Below are 22,416 nucleotides of genomic sequence, written 5' to 3' on the forward strand. Positions count from 1 at the left end.
AAAAAACAAATTTACTTCGGCTTTTGTTTCTTAATATTATGGATTTTTTTTATAATATGTTTATGTGGTACGTTAATCACTTCTATTAATACAGAAAAAATATATTGATAAAAGAATTAATCCATTTTACAAAAATAGAGATAAAAAATTAAAAAAAAAATATTTTTCTATTAAAAATTTTATTATCTTTCGAATTAATTATCAGATCATTTAAAATTTTTTTCCCTCATATTTATATGATTGATCATTCTCCTATTTCTCTCTGATTTAGTAATTTAACTAGGTTTTTAATCAATCATTTCGAATCCATACTTATATGCACAAAAAACTCACTAGAAAAGATAAACCCGAGTAATTTCACATAATTTTGTTCAAGTTTTCTACTCGTATCTGTGGGGCACTACATATGTTTCTACCAAGGTTGCGAGAACCGGACCGGTCAATGAACCGGTAAGGTTATTGGTTTAATGGTTTAATGATTCGATCGGAGTTCAACCGAAATTCAATTGGTTTAATTAAATATTAAATAAAATTATTAAAAAATTTAAAAATAATTTTAAATATATTAATTTAATAAAAAACCGTTAAAAACCGTTAAAAACCGGCCGATTCGACTGGTTTACCGGTTAATTGGCCGATTCGACCGGTTTTTACCGGTTTTTTACTAGCCGGTTTTTGAGCTTATCCGGACCGGTTAAATGACCGATTCCCGGTTTTTCTAGTTGAACCGGCCGGTCCGGTCCGGTTTTCAGAACCATGGTTTCTACTATATGTGGATGTATAATAAATCTTATCTTAACTATTACCGGAAAATGGAAGATATAGAACTTTTTTTGGTGACTGGAAGATATAGAACTTTAATTTAGTCTTTTTGGTACAGGTACAATTTTTTTTTATTGGGTTTTATTATTACTAATTGAATGGCTGGGGACAAAGTTTGACCAAAAGTCAAAAGAATAAGAATCAGATTTGTTTTTTAATCTTTACATTATCTGCCACGTGTTTGGTCATCGTGCATCTGATCAATTAGGCTTTCTCGCACACGTTTGCAACCTTATCCATTTTCTACACTTATACACTATGTTTGATTTGAAGAGAAAATAAGAGAAAAAAAACAAATTATTTTTTTTATTTGGATATTAAAAAGATAAGAAGAAAGAAAATTTTTTATGTGGATTCTATTAAAAAGATTTTTTTCAATACAAATAAAAAAAATATTTTGTGTATTTTTAATACTATTTTTACTTATATTATTATTAATAATTATCAATATAAATTTAGTTTTAATAATTTAATATATTATTATAATATAAATTTATATTTAAATATTATATATATTAGATAAATAATTTAAATTAAATGTATAAAATTATAATATTTTATAATATTTATAAAATATAATAAAAAATAAATAAATACAAATATTTATATTTTATTTTATGATAAGAATAAATTTATTATTTTACATACAATACATATTTTAACTTACATATAATATAGATAAAATTATTAACGTAATTTTATTCTATTATGATTTTTTTTATTTAAACAATTTTTTTCTATTTTTGTATTTATTTTTTTCATCCAAATAACACAAAAAAAATTAATTTTTTCTTCTATTTTCTATCATCTGTCTAAAGTGTTAGGTCTCTTTTTTGCATAAATAAAGAAATAATTTGTCAATTTTTAAAAATGTTAACATATTAATTTCTATAGATTTAATTATTTTATTTTATAAAAGTATGTTTTAATATATAATTTATGTGAACGAGATCCAAACTTTATATTATAGTAATTTTTTAGTATGAAAAATATTATTTAAAAAATTATTAGAAACTATATCATTAATAATGCGCCTAGTCAGAGTAACAGTAGTAGCACGAGGGGAGAACACAGAGTGATGTAAATATGTAATTTGTTATAATGGTAGTATCTAAAATTTTGATTTAATTTTTAAAATTTTTTAATATTATAATTAATTTTATAAAATTTATATTAAATTCTGACAATTTTATTATTTAAATTTGGTTACAATTTTATATTTTATATACTTAGTTTATTTTTCTGATTTTACGGAAGATTTTTATTTTTTCTAGCTTGGTTATAATAGATTATATCGACGTTATATCAATATTCAATTCCATTCGTACATAAGACCTATGGAACAAGGATATGGTGTACATCTTAAATTTGTAAATCATTGCAGTTTAATTTGCATGGTGGTTCAGTTAAATTTCGATTTAGCTGATATGTCCTTGAAAGAGGATTTTAATTAAAAAAATGCTCCTTTAGTTTCAGCATTTGCCCAATAATCCTCCTGTTTACTTTTTTTTTTTTGAATGATTAACCACTTTTAAAGTTGGACTGAATCAAACATTTGGGTCTTTGCTCATCTCATTGGAGTAAAATATACTTGTAGAAAAGCGTTAAGGAATATCCTTGTATGAATAAATTTTTTTCTGACTGTAATATAGTTAAACTATTATTATGTTAACATTCTTGTTAATAATTTAATTAAAGATTTGATCTATTTTACAATTTTTAAAAAATTATAAAAACACATCCATAATTTATTTCTAAAAAAATTTGTAATTAATCAGATATTTTTTCAGAAGTTTTATAACATTACTTACAGTTCTTCTTCTATCATTATTCTTGCATTTAGATGCAAACAGGTACAATAATAAAAGTTTATTTTCCACAAATATTTTATTCCCTCGTCGATCACGCCTTTAGGTTTTCACTTTTCAACATGAATAATGATACACTAAAATTATTTGAGGGGAAAAATTATAAAGAAAGAAAAAAGGGAAAAAAAAAAGAAAAAGAAAAAAGATGCAGCAAGAATCCAAGATGATGCATGGAAGTGTGATATTTTGAGTGGTAATGAGATACATGTGGCAAGCTGTGGGAGCAAATACAAGCTGCTTAAAACTATCTAACGGCGACGCTCTCTATAAAATATTAAAATGCTTCAAACTCCTCACTTATTTTTTATTCAATCCACACACACAACCCACACTCTTCACTCATCACTCATCACTCATCACTCGTAAGTCATAAAGTGATAACTAACGATAATGCAGATCCACGAATTCACTGAGTTAATCCCTGGTTTACCGAGTGAACTCGGCCTTGACTGTCTCACTCGCTTGCCACACTCGGCACACCCAGTCGCCCTCCGAGTCTGCCGCCAGTGGCGCCTCCTCCTCCACAGCGACTCTTTCTACAACCATCGAAAGAAAACCGGCCACGCGCGCACCCTTGCGTGCCTCGTCCAAGCGCGTGAGAACCACAGCCACGACGATGAATCCGAAGAGGGGAAGAAACCAGCCGTTTCGGGATCACCAAGCTACGACATCACCATCTTCGACCCGGAGAGTATGTCGTGGGATCGGGTCGATCCGGTACCCGAATATCCGTTCGGGTTGCCACTGTTCTGCCAGCTGGCAAGCTGCGAGGGGAGGCTGGTTCTCATGGGCGGATGGGACCCGCAGAGCTATGAGCCCATCACCGCGGTTTTCGTCTATGATTTCCGTACCGGACGGTGGCGGCGCGGGAAAGACATGCCGGAGAAGAGATCGTTCTTCGCAATCGGTTCGGCAACGGGTAGGGTTTACATCGCAGGCGGGCACGACGAGAACAAGAACGCGATGAAGTCCGCTTGGGCTTACGACCCGAAGGGAGACGAATGGTTCGGGTTGGACCCTATGACCCGTGCTCGAGACGAGTGCGAGGGTGTGGTTGTCGGCGACGAGTTCTGGGTGGTTAGCGGCTACGACACGGAGAGCCAGGGAATGTTCGAAGGTTCCGCTGAGGTGCTGGAAATCGAGTCGGGCATGTGGAAGCGGGTCGAGGGAGTTTGGGAAACAGGTCGGTGCCCTAGGTCATGTGCTGGAATTGCGAAAGATCGCAAAGCTGTGAGTTGGATAGGGTCGGGTCCGGGGCTCCAGGTCGGTGTGCGAGGGGTTGTGGTAGGGCCGAAGACGCTGGTGACTGGATCCGAATACGAAGGTGCGGAGCACGGGTTCTATTTGGGTGAAATGGGGGAAGGGCAGAACCGTAAATTGAGGAGGATTAGTGTGCCTGACGAGTTTTCTGGTTTTGTTCAATCAGGGTGTAGTGTTGTAATCTAGTGTGAACTTTTTAAGACGTTTGTTCACTGTATCTAAAATCTAAATACAAATTTTTTGTTTTGTTTTCTACTTATTTTGTTGTTTTGTGCAATTGTGCTGAAAGGCTGCCAGATATAGGCGTATCTTGTTTTCATTCAGTTTTATTATAATTTACCAATTGAAAATGCTGCAAATATTAGTATTATGGTAATTTGTAATTTTGTTTGGTGAGATAGTGGATAATTACTATCATTAATGTGGTTAAAATTTTTAGATATGGATAATTGTAGTGTGAAATATCATTTTGGTATTTTATACTGTTATGATGATAGTACAAAATGTTAATAGTATAAAATGTTATTAACGTTTTGTAAAAAATATTATTTTAATTATATATAGAGAAAATATTATCAACGTATAATATATAATTTAAAGCATCTTTAAAAATTTTATCGTTCATAGTTCATAATCCAATATACAAAAATAAAAATTCTCATTAATGTTAAAAGTTTTTTTTTTGTTTTTTTTAGGTGAGAGCAATTTAGTATCTGGATAATCCGTGAAATTGCTTACTTGCTTGGGTTTATTCTTCAACGTGTCATAGATTAATGTTTGTTTTTAGGAACTGAAATTGGGTTTATTTTCCAACGTGTTATAGATTAATGTTTGTTTTTAGAAACTGAAATTACGAGTTGGTATTGTATTTAGTAATATGTTTAGAACACAAAAATTGTAGTCTTAGAATATAAGATTTTAGTCTTTTATAGTACTTCTAAAAATAGAAAATTAAAACTTTTGAAGATAAAATTGCAATTTTAAATAATAATTTTTTAATGTTTTTATTTAATTTTTTAATTTTAACTTGTGAAATGTTTTTAATTTACTTATTTGAATATTTTTCAATTGATTTAAATAATGAGTCCATAAAAAATAAAGTCTCTTCTTTCAAAGGCGGTGGTGCAACAAAACATACTAAAGACAAAGGTCTCAAGGGTTCTAAGGCTTCGGCCATGAATAAAAGTGAAGATGAAAGTCTTCCCTCTCCCTCAGCAGCTGGTACCTCTAATTCACACAAATACCTTATTTCTGAAATAGTTAAAGACGTCCTTCAAGAGTTTGTTTTCATGACCAAAGAAATGGTCATATCAAGCAAAGAACAATGTAAGATTGCAGTCCAAATGAAAAACCCTTGATGAAATCCCATGATCGGATTGAAATATTTTTGAAACATCTTGATTTGCTTGAAGAGGACCAGGTCCGGACAAAAATGAAGATGTCTTGGAAACTGAGGAAGAGAAATCTGATACCTAGTATTGCTCTCTGCTGTCAACTGAAGATTGATATTTTGTTACTTCTGTTTACTGAACTCTGATAACTGCTTTCTAGTCTCTCGTGAACTCTGTTTTTGGTTCTAATATTTCATTACCTACTTGTTACTTTGAGTACTATTTTGGATGATTGTAACAAACTTTAACTCTATCTAATATGCATGCTTTGCTATTTCGCTATGTTTATTGTTGTGTTTACTTTTCCCTCATTGATAACAAAAAGAGGAGAAAGTTTTAAGTGTGAAAAATGAATTAAAACAGAAACATAATGGATAAAACCGTATCTGTTTTTGATGTGAAAAAAATTAATTTTTGCTCTGATTTTGATCATCACCATGGACTGTACATGTTGGTTAATTGGTATTTTGTGATCCTAATAGTTATAATCATACTTTGAATTAGGATTTGAATCTATTAATGATGCTCTGATTTAGGATCTAAACTTATTGAACATTAGTTCTGATTTAGTGATTTATGATCCTGTCAAGGTCATCTTGAATATTGGCATTATTTCTATAAATGAATTGTTTAAATCAAGTTGATCAAAACAAATATTTTGGGGGAGTTTGATTATCAAAGGACAGGGGGAGTAACATAAATCATCAAAGGAAAGTTTCTGTTCCTAAATATTTCTTCAATTCATTTTAATAATATTTGTCATTAAGATTAAGAAAAAGATTGTTGAGTTTGGTAAACTAATTTAATTTTAGTAATGAACAAATATTATTAAAGGATTATTAATTATTTATATGGTTATGTTGTGTTTGTGTGCAGAAGAGTAATCAATTAATATTGGCCCATGAAGCATGAAAAACAAAGCCCACACTATATCTTATCAAAGAAAAACAAAAAAAGGCCTAAAAAAAAGATCCAAACCCATTCAATGAAGTAACATAAGTCTAACTTTCAGAAACTTGAACAAAAAATTCAATTCATTTTTAATTTCTTGAAAAACTTCCACCAAAAGCCAAACTCTTCTCTCTCTCTTCTCTCTCTTTCAACGAAGAAGAAATAAGAAAATAAAAACTAGAGAAGTTAGGTTATGGAGAAAGACAAAAAAGTTATTTTCAAATCTAAGCAAAGAAAATGGGCTACAACCAAGAAATTATTCTCTCTTAGTCTAAGAATGTCAAAAGGTATCTTTTTTCATTTGTGCTACACCAAAAAATCGTGAAGAAATCTACTAAGTCTCAAGCTCAAATCAAACTACTATGGAGACAGTAAAGTCAAACATGATCAGAAGATTATCAACGCTCAAAAACAAAACTTACGGATGAGATCAATGAAGCTTAAAGAAAAAGGAGGAGAGAGAAGGTAAGTTGCATGTCTCAGATTCGGACTCTTCTCTCTCTCCTCTGACCAAGTCACTACAAGCTCTGAGGATTAGAAAAGAAAACAACATGAGGTTGAACTTGATTTAACCTTAGAGGTTTCACTCTTCTATAATAAGGGTATTTGCAGGAATTTTTAAAGTTGGTTGTTCATCATGGTCATCAATTCATCATCACTAACTTCATGATGTGTCGGATCAACTGTTTTATCTTCATTTGCACCTGTATCATACTCATTATTGTGAGCTTCAACTTTACCATCTTTTACTATAGGCGTAGAGAAAATAATATCCAAGTCAGAAAAATCATCACTAGATTGAACCATTAACTTCTTTACATTATCAAAATCCTTCAATGTTTGCTCTTTAATAAAGACAATATCTCTACTTTGAATCACCTTCTTGTTAACATGATCATAAAAATCTGTAACCAAACTCATTCATGCCATAGCTAATAAAAATACACTGCCTAATCTTTACGTCAAGAGTGATCATAATTAGGGCTATTAAAAGTAATCATCCTACTAATATTAGTATTAGCCTCCATTGTTCACAGAATCACAAGTCTAGAAAAATACTAACAAGCTCTGATATCAGTATGAAAGAGTCCAACAACAAAAACAACATAAATATCCAACAAAAAATAATATGGAAGCACTTATAAAATAATATGGCAGCAACTATGAGCAAGAAAATATATCAAATAAAACAACAATAAGAACACACCGATATTTTAACATAAAAATCCCTCAATTTGAGAGGTAAAAATCACAAATCGTCTAAACCAATGAAATAGTTCTACTATAATCAAATATGAAATACAAGAGAGTTTCAAATAAAATATAAATCGTGCATACACTCAGCCAAAACACCAAAATACCAAAGCTTACAAATGAGTAATAAGAAGATGAAAAATATCCAAAATCACTGTTTGAAGTTAGTTTGTCCCACTATAGACCTCCAATCAACATCTTCACTGTCCAAAATGAAAAACAAAATGAAATGAACCTGCAATCCAAGCTTCAATCTGATCCAACGGTGAACGAACGAGAACTGCTACTTAAAATCTGCTATTCTGCATAAAAATAAAATTTTGTATTTCCTTCTTCTCTCACACTCTTGTGGATGCTCTCTTTCATTTTCAATGACCTCCCAAAACTCATTAAGTTAGTGGTATAATGGTGTAAAAAGATACTCTAAAAAATTTAAACTTGGATCTCACGTAGAAGAGAAATAAGCCCAACATATACATATTCAAATTCTTATTATTAATTTGTTATCTTATTACAAAGACAATATTTTGTAGTTTATCTTAATTATATATAAATTAAAATTTTAAATTTAGATAAAATCTTAACTAAATCTAAATCTACATCAAGTTGAACTGTGATTTAATTTAAAAAAATAATTTTAAACAAGATAAATTTTAAATTTAAAATAAAATAATATTTAAATTTAGAATGTAGTTTATATTTAAAATCAATAATAAATTTTATATTATATATATGTATGTCAATAATAAAAGAAATATATAATTTTATTATTTTATTCTTACATACACAAAAGTCTAATTTTTGAAAAAAAAAACTATACAAAAAATTACAAGAAATTTTTAATTAAGTCTATTGGGCAAAAAATTAACCATAAAAATTAACTTCTATATATATATATATATAATACTTTTGTACAATCAATTTTTTTATTAATATATTCAGATATTTATATTTATTTTATATTATTTAAATAAAATTTTAAATACAAAAATAAATAAACAAAATTACTTTAATATTTTGACTGTTTGATATATTGAAATTCTTCAATTATATTAGAGGAATCACTCTTTTATTATAGGGTAAATTAGTCCTTTACATTTGAGCATAATCTTGTTTTGGTCTTTAAAGTTTAAAGTGTCTTATTTGAATCCAAAAAAGTTTCATTTAATTTCAATGTAGTCCTACTATGAGGCTAAATTTAAATAATTAATAGAATGTCCTACATGACAGCATTATAAGAACAAGATCGATAATTTGGAGAACAAGTATAAACTCCAGAGACACAAAATCAATCATGAATGCATCAATATATTTATTTATCATTTTTTTCAATTTAAATGTACTATTTTCTATAGAATTAAGAAGAATGATAAATAAATGTATTAATGCATTCACAGTTAATTTTGTACCTTTGGAACTTGTAATTAATAAATTTATAATTTATAATGGCATAAAAAATTATATTTTTTATATTAACAAACATTAAAGTCTTTGTAATTATAAATATCTAATAAATATAATTATAAACCAAATTTTCATTCAAAATATAAGTATAAATATTATCTCTAAAGCAAAATAAACATAATCCAAAACATAATTATAAATATTGTCTCCAAAATAACATAAACATAATTCAAAACACTCAATTTTTATCTTCATACTCTTGTAAGTTAGGTTGGGGGAAGTTAGGTTTTAGGAAAAAAATTGGAAAAATACCCCCTCACTAAAAAAAACTTTAGCCCGGCGGGGAAGCCCGCCCCGCCCCGCCAAAGCCCGCCAAAACCTGCGGTTTAAGCGGTGCGGGTTAGGCGGGCTTTTGCTATTTGGCGGTCCCGATTTTCCAGCCCAACCCGCCTTTTTTGGCGGGTTACGCGGGCCGGCCTGGTGGATTTAGGCCCGTTTGCCACCCCTAGCTGTCATATAAGACATTCTGTTAATTATTTAATTTTGACTTCATGGTGGGACTAAATTGAAACTAAATGAAACTTTTTTAAATTTAAATAGAACACTTTAAATTTTAAAGACTAAAATAAAATTACGGCTATATGTAGACCAATTTAGTACTTTACCCTTCATTATATATAACCTTTTTTTTTTCAAAGAAGAGAGAAGGAGAATATCCATACTCCAAAATATGAGGGACAATCTCACAAAATAGACAATTTACCATCTTCTAATTTCTATACTTGATACAAGCACATCCTAAAATTGAAGGTCTTTCACAGAAAAACCAACATTGTTGTTAGATTTGCATTCATTGCTTGCATGAGAATGTGAGATTATTACTAGATTTCATTAACAAATTAATTATCAATACATAACCTCAACATGCTAAAAAGTAAAAACTGGAGCTTAAAATGCAAGGGCAGATTAGTAATAAACAATAATCAGAGTCGTGTCTGGTTTGGGCTCGGCGAGTGAGTGCTCCGCTGGCCGCAGTGAAGACATCCGAGATTTGGGATACAGAATCGAAACCCTCCGAAAGCACTTCCTTTCTTCAGCGATGATCATGGACTTTCAAGTCGTTGTTCTCGCCGGCGGCGTCTCCAAGAAACTCCTCCCTCTCGTTTCCAAGGTACTCTCTCTCGCTTTCTCTCTCTGCTTCTTCGGAGGATGAAAAAGTGCCGCTATCGGAGAATGCTTCCAAGTAAACCCTATTTTCGGACGTCTAAATGTGTAGTTGAAGCATTTCTTTTCGTCTCGTTTCGTTTCGCAGGAGATTCCGAACGCCTTGCTTCCGGTGGCGAACCGGCCTGTTATCTCTTACGTGCTCGAGCTATTGGAGCTTAGCAACCTCAAAGATCTCATTGTGGTAATGTTCTAATTACTCTAATTTTGCTTAGCTAGTCTATCGTTTTCATTTGTAATTCTTCTAACTGATGGTGATAGATGCATAGGTTATAGTACTGATTGATAATTAGCGATTGTCGTGAATTGGCAATGGAATTTTCAGCTGAGAGTTAGTTGCTGATGCTGTTTTGATGAGTAGGTAGTCGAAGGCGAAGATGCTGCTCTTAATGTTGGGGGCTGGATATCGGCGGCTTATGCTGATCGCCTCCATGTCGAGGTAACTACTCTATTTTGTGCCTGTGCCGTATGACAGGATTAGGGCAGTATTATGATCAATCATTTAAGGGAACAAGGGTTTTTTTTCTCTTCCTATATAGAGTATTGTTTTTCTCTCATTACAATGCTGTAACATTGTTTTATTTCGGTAACCAATGGCACCTAGTGAGTTATGATTTGGATGCTGTTGTTGTGTAAAGCCTAATTAGAGGATAGTGATCTCTGTGTCTGATTCCAAGACTTGATTGAAAAAGGAATTATATCTGACTGAATCAAAATTAGAACATAACTAAATAAATAAATAGTTTGAAGACTTGAAAGGTGGGAATTACAAGGGCTATAATGTTGACTATTATTATGTTATTTTATCACTTTTCATGATCAAATTTATGAATTTTTATTGTAAAAAACTCACCTGCAACATGTAACATATCCTGCTAAGAAGATTCCATAATTATGGAATTTTTTTGGGTCCGAATGTCGTTAGCTCTATATATCCCAGTAGTGAATATACTCATTTCGTATAAGTGCTATATGTTGAATTATTTTTATTTTATTTGTTTTTTGGTGTGTGTTTGAAAATGTCCCAGGTTGCTGCAGTTCCCGAGGATGTAGGAACTGCTGGTGCTATTCGAGCGATTGCACACCACCTAACTGCTAAGGACATATTGGTGAATAACCGAATATCCCTATCCCTTGTAGTCTTAACTCTGACATCTAAACAAAATTGTTGAATTATTGTCTTGTTTTCTCTGCAGGTTGTCAGTGGTGATCTTGTTTCTGATGTGCCACTTGGTGCAGTTGCAGCTACTCATAGGCGGCATGATGCTGTTGTCACTGCTATGCTTTGTTCTGCTCCTGTAAGTGGGCCTTCAGAGTCAGGCTCCTCTGGTGGGAAAGACAAAACCAAGAAACCTGGCCGCTATAACTTGATAGGATTGGATCCCACACAACAGTTCTTACTTCACATAGCAACTGGTAAGATATCAAGCTTTTCCTTATAGATGGCACTATACCTTTATGTGTTTTAATGTAAAAGCTGCAACTCTTTTCAGGAGCTGAAGTTGAAAAAGATCTCCGAGTTCAGAAGAGCATACTCCGTGCAGCTGGCGAGGTATTTTTATCTTCCTTGAATTTGAAGCTTCCTAGTTCCTACTACCTATAACTTCTCTGATATAAGAGACTCTTCTTCTTTAACTGTGGAAATTCAGTGTTTCTAAAACATAACTTGAAACCACATGTTTCTTCTATTTATACTTATTGCATATCTTTTTCTACACATTTATTTGATTTTCTATCTGCTCGGGCCTCGGAGGTGAAAGTTTTTATTATGCTTGTATTCAGAAATGCACAGATGTTTTAACTTGCAGAAAAAACATTTTTTAATGGAACTATGAGTGTGCTATCTGAATAGTAGAAAATTAAATGGAAGACTTTATGCCCTTATCCTTATTTATTTAATTTTCTGTTTATTTTGTCTTTCATGCAGATAGAAATCCGAGCTGATTTAATGGATGCTCACTTGTATGCATTCAAAAGGTATGTTTATTTAATTTTCAGCTTCTATCTATATTCTATGTTGTATATTATAAATGATTTGCTTGTATCTTAATACATATTTTTCTTGCAGATCAATTTTACAAGAAGTTTTAGATCAAAAGGGTACATTTCATAGCCTAAAACATGATGTATTGCCATATCTTGTCCGGAGCCAACTGGTTAGTTGTTTAAGGTTTGCATAGATGTAGTTTAAATTTTTTTTGTGGGAGTTTAACCTAATTCAAAATTTCTAAATGAGAGGTAGAAATCAGAAGCATTACTGAATGGCGTAGCACAAGTAGAAGAAAATGGAACCGAGAAGATTATTGCTCAAAGCAATCAACAAATGTTATCACAAATACTTGCTAATGCATCTGAGCGGACGTTTCATCAACGATATGCTTTGAGTCCTAATGGCACTTCTTTCAGAAAAACTCATAAATGTTGTGTTTATATTGCCGGAAGCAACAGGTATTGTGCTCGCTTGAATTCTATACAAGCATACAGCGATATAAATCGAGATGTAAGTTTGTCATATTAATTATGTTCGTTTATCAAGCACTTGGTCTTGCATTTTACTTTGTGTACATTCAACTTTATTGGGTTATATTTATTTTTAATTGACAGGTGATAGGAGAAGCTAATCATTTGTCAGGGTATTCATTCTCTGCTCAAAATAACATTATCCATCCTTCAGCAGAGCTTGGAGCAAAAACAACTGTAAGTAAATTAAGCACGGTGCAAAGTTCAAGTTCAAGTGCAACTGGTTTATGTACTTGTACAGTAACACTGCTATCTGATATACAGTATTCTGCATTGCTTTTACTTTCCCATCTTAAAGTTCATATGCTCTTGATTTGTTTTAGGTAGGACCACATTGTATGCTTGGGGAAGGTTCACAGATGGGTGACAAATGCAGTGTGAAACGGTCTGTCATTGGCCGTCACTGCAGGATAGGTGCAAATGTTAAGGTGGGACGATATGTGTGTGATTCTCTCTAATCCTCATTGATTAGCAACGCTGGCTTGCATCTAACTGGGGTGATGTATTTACTATGTAAAAGTAGTTTATAGTAATTCCCTCTTTTTTTGCTATTATGGTTGCAGGTTGTTAATTCAATAGTTATGAATCATGTTACCATTGGTGACGGTTGTTCAATCCAAGGTTCAGTTATCTGCAGCAACGTACAGCTACAAGAACGTGCCGTACTAAAAGATTGTCAAGTAATTCACTTCTCTTGCTTTTCATTTTTTGAGTAATATCTTAATCAAGTCTCCAGAAATTTAGTTAGAAATGTTAGTTCCCAACAAATTTTAATTACCGAATTAGTTTCCAACTTTTTATTTTTAGACAAATCAGTCTCACGTTATACTCTGCCAAAATGTTTAGGCAAATCAGTCTTCATCGTTGTTTAATAAAGATATGAAGGTCTCTAAGACATTTTTAAAATTCTCAGATCAGTCATTTCATGTAGATGAATAATTTGATTTGTGGACTAATTTGTCCATAAAATAAAAATTTGAGGACTAATTTGAGATATTACTTATTTTTATGGTTGCAATGTGAACTGGACCTTGATGTTGCCGGTGTTGCAGGTCGGAGCAGGTTTTGTGGTTGCTGCTGGTAGTGAGTGCAAAGGGGAGGTCTTAGCTAAGAAATGAAATAGAGATTATAATCCAGGTTGGGGTAATACGTAAGACAGTGACGTCTATCCGCTTCAGTTCGGTATAGGTTTGAAGCAAAATTTTGTGCTTGACTGGCAGTACAATTTGATGATGAGATATTGGCAGGGGCAAAGAACTCTTAAATGTTTCGAATTTGTATTTCTGTCCTTTGCTTTTTCATTCTGTCACAAGTTTAGAAATGGCTTCAGTTGGTGTTGAGTATCTATGTGTAAATGACTGCCCATTATTTCCTTGTCATCAAAGTCTTCTGAATGAATTTACAGGAGGCATACGGTTCGTGTCGCATTGCGGTACTAAAGCACTATGAACCAACACCAGCACCTCCTTTTGTATTTGGCCAAAGTTTGGGTCACATTTTTCTTTTATTCTTCCCTCCCTCCCCCCTTTTTTTTACCTTTCTTTTTCCTTTCCCTCGCCTTAGGATATATCAGTAATGATAACGTTGGTGATGAATTTCTATTTTCATTTGATGTTTACTTTATGCCAATTCATAGTTCAGAGTTCAGTATGGATGATTCCTCATACCTTGGGGGATATTAATTGAACGGAGTCGCGTTGAAGCCATGAACGCAACGCACCCTATTGGTTGTCAACGTTGATTCTATATTTCTGTAATATCTTTCCAATAGTTTTTGGGGTCTTTTTAGTTTAAACTTTACACGTGTTCATGAATTTAACTGCTTAATAATTTTGACAAGACTCCGGAGGTTGAGGACTTGAGGTGTTAGAAATTTTATGAGTCGATCCTTGATTTAGTTAATGTCAATTCAGTACATGTAATGCTAGACACGTGGTTCATAAGTCCTTGAGATTGATAGTCGCATTTTTGTCATGCATATTCGTCCCCGGACTATCGTCATATGTCTTTAGAAAGAAAATACCAAGTAAATTTTTTGAAAAAAATTTGGTGATGGACGTTAATTTTTTTTATAACACCAAATAAACTACTGAAAAAAATTGAATTTATAGGTCACTAAAATTTTTTAATATGAAATAATTCATCCTAAACTTTTGATGGATTTCCCATTTATTAATTACCAAAGGGGTATTAGAAAAATGCTTATTGCGTACTTATTATCTATGAATTTCCCTAGTATACAAATGCATTTTTCTGAGTACATTGCATATTCTTTCTTCACTTAAGTTCCATTGGGCTTGAAAGGGAACTCGTTGCATAGCTCTGGTCTGTTGGGAACCAATGATGATGTCCCCTTAATGAGCCATAACTTACACGGCATTCCGCCCCCTCCCCATTTCAAAGGTCTTGGGTTCGAGTTATTGGTAAGTATGTGAGGAGGTGTGTGGGCAGGAACGGTTCCATGTATATTGGTGTGGGAGCAAGCGTCCCCACTACAATTTGAAATTGAAATTTTTTTAGTAGTATATGATAATAATATTTATTTGCACCCATTAGATTATTAAATTTGATCCCACAATAATTTTTTACTCAACTTTTGGTACTTAATAATCAATTTAAAAATTTTATATTAGATATTCGTTAGAATGATCAATTCTCATATTTAAACGAAATTAGTGTTCTTTTTTAAAAATCAACTCAAAAAAATATTATTTATCTTCTTTTGAAATTAGCTTTAATTTTTGTGTAGCAACTATATTAATTAAAAGAACTTTTTTAACTATGAATATCAATAAGAGTCGGCTTCTAATTGTGTTGGAAAGCAGGGACGGACCTAGAGGGGGGCGAGTAGTGACCTCGGCCCCCCAAAATTTTTAGAAACTATATTTATATATGAGATATGTATTTAAAAAATAAAAAATTATATAATTTAGTATTTTTATATGTATTATTTTTTATTATGTGATAGATTTATGTCTTAATTGTTTAATTCACAAATATTTTTCACTTAACTAATTTAATATGATATCCTCAAGTCTTTGTAGCTTTTAAATTAGTTTTTATATAATAATCTCTATATTTATTTAAAAAAATTATTTGTTTATTTTATATAATAACTTACGTAGTTATATTTTAGTAATCACATTATGTACTTTAAATATTATTTTCTTATAAAAAATACTTATTTTTCTTCTAAATTTACATTATTAAAAGAAAAAATTTTATAAAAATATCGTATATCTTGTATTCTATAAAAGTATTGTATCTTTCATATAATTAATAATTTATCATTTATTTTTAAATTTTTAAAATTTTTAAGAGAATTAATTTTAATTAATAAGATATATGATCATTTTTAACTAAACAAGTTATAAATTATTGGTACTTTATAATTTTATAATGTACTATTGATATTGTTATATTTTTTATGTAACTATCATATTAAAAATAAAATTGTGAAAAAAAATTTATAATTATATATATGATAATTTTTTTGAAAAACTAACTCTAATAACTATATGTTGATTATTTTTATGGAATGAAAAAAATAATCGAAAATTCGGCCCCTCCATACTAAACTTTCTGGATCGGTCCCTATAATGGAAAGTGAATTTATAAATAATTGTTTAGTAATATATATGGAAAGAGAGAAAGTTTAATGGTAGTGTTAAGAGAAAAATTACTTAATTTTTTAAAAATATAAAATCTAAAAGAATATAATTTTAAATTATATATTATTATTTAAATTACTATTTTAGTGTTTAATTTTGTATATTAGATATTTTGAAGGCTAATCATATTTTACAATAATAAAATATAATCATAACAATAATCATGTTATATGTACATAAAAAATAATTATTTGTATAAAATATAAAATACACATTGAAAATAAGTTATACAATAAATGTATTTATACATAAATATATAGTGGTTAATAGATCGCATTGAAAAGAAATTAAACAATACATATATTTATACACAGATATATAATGGTTAATAAATAATTTAATATTTAATTTTTTATATACACATTATTTTTATTATAAAAATTATTATCATATTATATCAATTTTGCCCCACTATCAAATTTTTTTGGATCCGCCACTATGTGTGGGTGTGTATTGTATACTTAGGATTGGGGGTTGTCTAATCCATTGAGGTACTTAGGATTGGTGGTTGTCCAATCCACCGACCCAAAAAAAAGAAAATGATGATGTCCCTAAAGTCTGCTGTGAAGTGATAGCTCACGCTTCATCTGATCCCTCAGAACTCTCCTCAGTAGTTTGTTCGAAGCCGTTCGAGGAAACTCGGCCACAATTTTCACGGCGCTTACCTGTTACGTAATACCAAGAGTGTCACTATTGTTAATTCATAACCGAATCATATTGATTTCCCTTCACAGCTCAACAATAAACTAACTGCATTCTATTCATATTTGTAATTGTAATCGCCTAAAATCAATCATGAGTGTCAAACCTTAAACAAAGGATTAAGGTTGCTCTGAATGGCTTTAGAGAATTTCTTTTTCAGAGTTTCTACATCGGAACTGTATCCTTTCTTCAAAACTACAAATATAATAAGTTGTTCAGGGCCTCCACTTGCAGGAGCGACACTGATTGCAGCTGTCTCCATAATGCATTCATCGGCACTGTCGCATACACGCTCAATTTCTACAGAACTTGTCTGCATATCATTACATTAACACAACATTCCAAGTAATTAAGAAGAACAGCCCTTCCAAGAATGTTAATGATCATGTGAGTTTTTAAGAATTTTCAGAGTGACCCTTCAATTACAAATTTACATAGTAGCTCACATTCTTATTAAGTTTATTCATGCCATAGTCATGGAAAGATACATCACTCTAACACCATAAATTTAATACCTTTATTCCACCAAGATTCATGGTGTCATCAGCTCTTCCTTGCACAAGAAAATACCCACCAACAGTTCTCTTCACTATATCTCCATGTCTCCTAAGTACCTGCTAGTGAATCCATAGTTCAAATCATATTCCGTATAGGCTATTCCCCATTCCCAATTATTTTGAGTTTCCATTTGCAAACAAATAGATGTTTTTGAAATCTGATGGATTATGTTATTTTTTGGCATAGAAGAACAAATATTTTAAAATAGGATAAAGTACTATTTGGTCCCCAACATTTGAGTAAAATCATAATTTGGCTCTAACATTTCAAATGTCTTATTTCTATCCCAAAAGGTTTCAAACGGGTTCAATATTATCTTATCATTATATTTGACACGAATAATTAAAAGAAGTGAACATTAATAACATTATTGTTAAGTCATATCTTTTTCCGTGTGTTAGAGAAATATATCGAAAACCTTCTTATGACACTTCTTCTTGTCGATTTCCTTCTTGTAAAAAAAAAAAAATCCCAAATCCTATCAATCAATTATCAACGCTCCAAAATCAAAGGAAAATCTTTTACATTGGTGATCGTTGGTGGATCGATTTTATTTATGTACCGAAATTAAACATTATTGCCTTTTCAATATGCTAATTGTTCCTATCAAATTTAATTGTGGGACAACATTAAACATGTTTAAAACTTTTTAAGACTGAAATAGGACGTTTAAAATATTAGATACCAAATTAGGAATCAGTCCAAACGTTGAGACCAAAATAATACTTTAGCCTTTCAAGATAGCTGTATCCAAAGGTGAAAACATTCATTGCAGCAGCACTAAGTATATTAACTGAAGCACGTACCTTTCCTTTGTAAATAGGCATTCCCTTAAAGTACACTTCATCATGATCAGCATTAAGCAATCTGTCAGTTGCTCCCATAATGTGAGGGAATAAGGCTACTTCACCAACACAAGGTACATCCTCTGGCTGTTATGTTTGTTAAAGATATAAAAAAGATAAGAAAAATATTTTGAAGAAAAGAACATTAATCCCAAAGATAACATTTTACACAAAGGTATTAGCATGATTGTTTGCAGTGTCCACTTGGAGCAAAATCATGTTATAAGGAAGAAAAATGTACTGACATAAGGATCTCCATTTCCATCAAGGATGACAAATCCAGCTGTCATTGATGGTGTGCTAAATGTCGCAAAAGCTTGCGGCTGCAGTAAGCTTCCCATGACATAACCAGATGCAAGCTCAGAACCACCACAAGTTTCGATGATTGGCTTGTAGTAAGATTTTGAGGAAAGCCAAAGGTCATCATCAACATTTGAGGTTTCTCCAGTGGAACAAAATGTTCTGCATATAACCACAGTTTTTTCAGTTCATTTTTCATATCAATTGCTTGATTAATTTAGGCTTATGATAGAGACTACTTTATCTTTGTCCAATCCAAGCCTTCCATACATCGCGTATTCTTCCAAGCTTTTACTATGCTTGGAACTGTTCCCAAATGGGTAACACCTGCATCCTACACAAGTATAGTTAAATGAATAAAGGGATTTACATTGCAATTAAACTCTAAATTATTAAGAGTGTTTGGAAGAATCACCTGAACAAATTTTCCAAAACCACGGCCAAGAGGAGAACCATGGTAGAGAGCAAGAGTTGTGCCAGTTAGAAAACATGAATATAATAGAGTTGGTCCCATAACCCATCCTAAATTTGTAGGCCAGCAATAGACATCTCCGGCTTGAATATCAATGCAAGCCCATCCATCAGCAGCGCTACGTATTGGCGAAAGATGAGTCCAAGGAATAGCTTTTGGCTCCCCTGTGAAGGCAAGAAATATATATAAAAAGAAGATCATCATAATGGTAATAATCACTAATCGATGTTATTCAAGTGAGAATATTTACCTGTGGTTCCAGATGAGAAAAGTATGTTAGTGACAGAATCAATTGATTGATATACCGGAGAGTAGTGTGGTGATCTGCTATGAATACACAAGAGAAACAATTCAACTTCTCACCTTTCTGATTTTAGTTGGGAAAACTGATTGTTAAGCAAACTCTAATGCACATTACCTTGGATGCTTCCTTCCAAATGAGAGAAAAGCCTTCCATGATATGTCTTGTTCTCTTAATTGTACTCCTACATCGTCACCTATCACAGGTAGCACGATAACTTTACTTGCGCCAGCTTCCACGACTCGACTGCAAGGACCAAGGAGAACTAGTTTATGGGTGAAGCCATTAATTTGTAAAACGAAGAACCACCTTAATTTTCTTCATAAATTCAAGCATTAGTACAAGGAAGCTTGAGATTTCTCATTTCACAAGTTGTGAAGCAATCCAGTCTAAGGGGCATTCATGTTGCATTAAGCATCAATTGAATTGCAATAAACTATATTTAAAACATTGGCCAAAGAAGGGAAATAGTACAGTCATTCCAAAATATACCCTAACACATGCACTGTCAATTGTACCAGAAATAAAGTACATCAGAAATAACCCTGTGGATACTAGTGGTTTCGACCAAAAGATGATTCTTTCAATGTTGTAACAACTATAAAGCCAACAAATGTTTACCTGTACAGAGGGAATTTCCTGCCACCTCGAGATATGAAATCCTGAAAACAAATTCAAGCTGACAAAGTCAAGGACCAACTCTTCTTAATGCTTATGCTATTAGATGAAGACTCACAAATGATTTTATATCAACAGCAGGCCAGTAAAAAAGATTACCTGTGTGAATATACCCTTTGCCTTAGATATGTGCAGGCGAGTTGCGATTTCTTTTGGTGCAAAGCTATCAGCAATTGAGACTACAACACATCCTGCGAGAACAATGGCCAAATATATAATGACAGCACTGGCTGTCATTTGCATGTCAATTGCAATTGCATCTCCCTTTGAGAACGTGGCTTCAATTGCATTTGCTACCAGCCTGAAATAAAATGGAAAAAAATCAGAACTAGTCAAGGAAAAGAATAATAGCAGCATGATAAGTGAAGTAATCATAAGAGCATACGTTACTTGCTGTCGAAGTTGTTTGAGTGTGATATGATTCACCTCGGTATCATCAAATCCTTCATCCCTCCAGACAATGGCTAAACTGTCATCTGGTTTGTAGGGGCGTGTGCTCGGCTGCAAGCAGCAATCAGCAATATTCAAAACAGCTCCGGGAAGCCAAGTTCCTCCAGGCTTTGAGGGATCAGAAGTATCCAAAATGCACCTTGGAGCTTCAATGAATGAAACTGAGAGTTCTTTAAGAACAATGGACCAATACTCCTGCACCAATAACAGGACACGTAATCAATCAAATGACCTAAATCAAGAGGGGGAGTGTTTGAGTGTTAGAACTTGCCTGAGGGTGTTCAACAGAGAATTTGTGAAAGAGACGGAAACTAGTAATGGGGTCTTTATAGGAATCTCCCAAGAGCTTAGGAGCATATGTTTCCATATGGCGACCCAAATTGGTCAGTCTGGCTTGCTTCCTGGAATCAAAATTCAACAATGAACATCGAACAGTGACAGATACATACTATAGAGAGAGATAGAGTTAAGAGTACTTACAAAGAAGGGAACCAATATAGAGGAGGATCAGCATGATGAGAAGCATTGGAAGAAGATTGATAGAGAGAGTAATAAACAAGTTGGTGGAATGAATGAGGGTGAGATGGCTTCAGCACTCTCCGAGTCACGATTTGGCGCCAGATATCTGTAGATGAAACACAAAGGGACACAATTTCCCTCAAAACACCATCAAATTCAATGGCTTCTGCCACTGATAACCCTGCGTCCACAAAATCCTTCACTTGCAACTCCCTTATGGTCTTTGCCATTTCCAGTATCCAAGTCACAGGCAAGATTCAGCGTTGGTGTATTCTGTTATGTTCTTAAAAGGGAAAAAGAAATGACTAAGAAAAGAAGTAGTTAGTGGAGAGGGGTAGTTGGTAACTAATGATTTCTGAATGAGGCGAACCACGTGATGCTTAACACCTAACTCCAACTACTTAAACCCCGAATTCATATATGGGGTTGGCCGCAGACACTCAATTTCAGATTTTAATTCCATTAATTACGTTATTCACAAAAATCTAAACATTAGTTTTTCAATCTTTTTTGTTCAGCTGGCTCACTGCTAGCTGGACACTTCTACCAATTTTATGAATGTAAAGATTACTTTGGAGCTTAACTGTCACGTCAATTTTGTCAAACTACATTTAATTATAAATAATTATTTAGATCCATAGTTATAAGGAAAAGTATTTTGAACCAAAAGTTATTGGCAAAAAATTAAACAAAATCACATTAATTTATATTAATAATTAATTTAAAATTTAAAAAAATTTAAAATTTAAAAAATTTAAAATTAATTAAGTAAACCTAATTAAAATCTATAAAAGTCTTTCTTTTTTTTTCACATTAACCTACTTACCTCCATCAATCACACACACCGACTTCTCTCTCTCACCAATGCGGACGCACTGCTGATCGTAAGATTCAAAAAACACGGATGAAGTTGCTTAATCAACTAGATGAATTTGATCAACTTAAAAAGGTACAACATACTTCATCTACTTTGTTTTTATTTGGAGATCCCCGTATGGTTTAGAAACATTTTTTCTCTTCCTTGTAGCAATTTAGAAGAATTAAAAACTTTATCTTGGAGACCACCGTATGATTTAAAAACATTTGCGACGTGTTCCAGCTGAAGGTTGGGATCCTGAGGTCCAATTGGCTGGACGGTGCTAACTACTTGGGCCAAGAGACGATTGATAATTTTGTTTGCAATATTTGGGAGAAAGCTGATTTCATTGTTTATATGAAGATGTTGC

General features: G+C 32.3%; 3 protein-coding genes across 3 annotated transcripts; 2 read left to right on the plus strand and 1 right to left on the minus strand.

Moving 5' to 3' along the window:
• Nucleotides 1-3,023: 3,023 nt before the first annotated feature.
• Nucleotides 3,024-4,285, plus strand: LOC107482268 (F-box/kelch-repeat protein At2g44130). Its single transcript, XM_016102711.3, has one exon. The coding sequence runs from the start codon at nucleotides 3,081-3,083 to the stop codon at nucleotides 4,134-4,136; it is 1,056 nt and encodes a 351-aa protein (XP_015958197.1). The 5' UTR covers nucleotides 3,024-3,080; the 3' UTR covers nucleotides 4,137-4,285.
• Nucleotides 4,286-9,874: 5,589 nt separating this feature from the next.
• On the plus strand, nucleotides 9,875-14,429 carry LOC107482266 (uncharacterized). The gene is made up of 13 exons (XM_016102710.3): nucleotides 9,875-10,121; nucleotides 10,263-10,358; nucleotides 10,536-10,613; nucleotides 11,203-11,283; nucleotides 11,371-11,590; nucleotides 11,668-11,726; nucleotides 12,102-12,151; nucleotides 12,243-12,330; nucleotides 12,417-12,674; nucleotides 12,779-12,871; nucleotides 13,018-13,122; nucleotides 13,258-13,374; nucleotides 13,747-14,429. Exons 1-13 carry the CDS (start codon nucleotides 10,050-10,052, stop codon nucleotides 13,810-13,812), a joined length of 1,383 nt encoding a protein of 460 aa, XP_015958196.1. The 5' UTR covers nucleotides 9,875-10,049; the 3' UTR covers nucleotides 13,813-14,429.
• A 2,259-nt stretch (nucleotides 14,430-16,688) lies between these two features.
• LOC107482265 (probable CoA ligase CCL12) lies at nucleotides 16,689-21,676 on the minus strand. The gene is made up of 14 exons (XM_016102709.3): nucleotides 21,152-21,676; nucleotides 20,943-21,072; nucleotides 20,607-20,866; nucleotides 20,321-20,522; nucleotides 20,165-20,205; nucleotides 19,661-19,789; nucleotides 19,493-19,566; nucleotides 19,186-19,406; nucleotides 19,010-19,104; nucleotides 18,716-18,932; nucleotides 18,432-18,557; nucleotides 17,583-17,681; nucleotides 17,174-17,380; nucleotides 16,689-17,030 (listed from the first exon to the last, which is right to left on the minus strand). Exons 1-14 carry the CDS (start codon nucleotides 21,418-21,420, stop codon nucleotides 16,917-16,919), a joined length of 2,184 nt encoding a protein of 727 aa, XP_015958195.1. The 5' UTR covers nucleotides 21,421-21,676; the 3' UTR covers nucleotides 16,689-16,916.
• Nucleotides 21,677-22,416: the final 740 nt, after the last annotated feature.

The sequence above is a fragment of the Arachis duranensis genome, chromosome 3 (assembly GCF_000817695.3).
Source record: "Arachis duranensis cultivar V14167 chromosome 3, aradu.V14167.gnm2.J7QH, whole genome shotgun sequence".
NCBI classification, from domain to species: Eukaryota; Viridiplantae; Streptophyta; class Magnoliopsida; order Fabales; family Fabaceae; genus Arachis; species Arachis duranensis.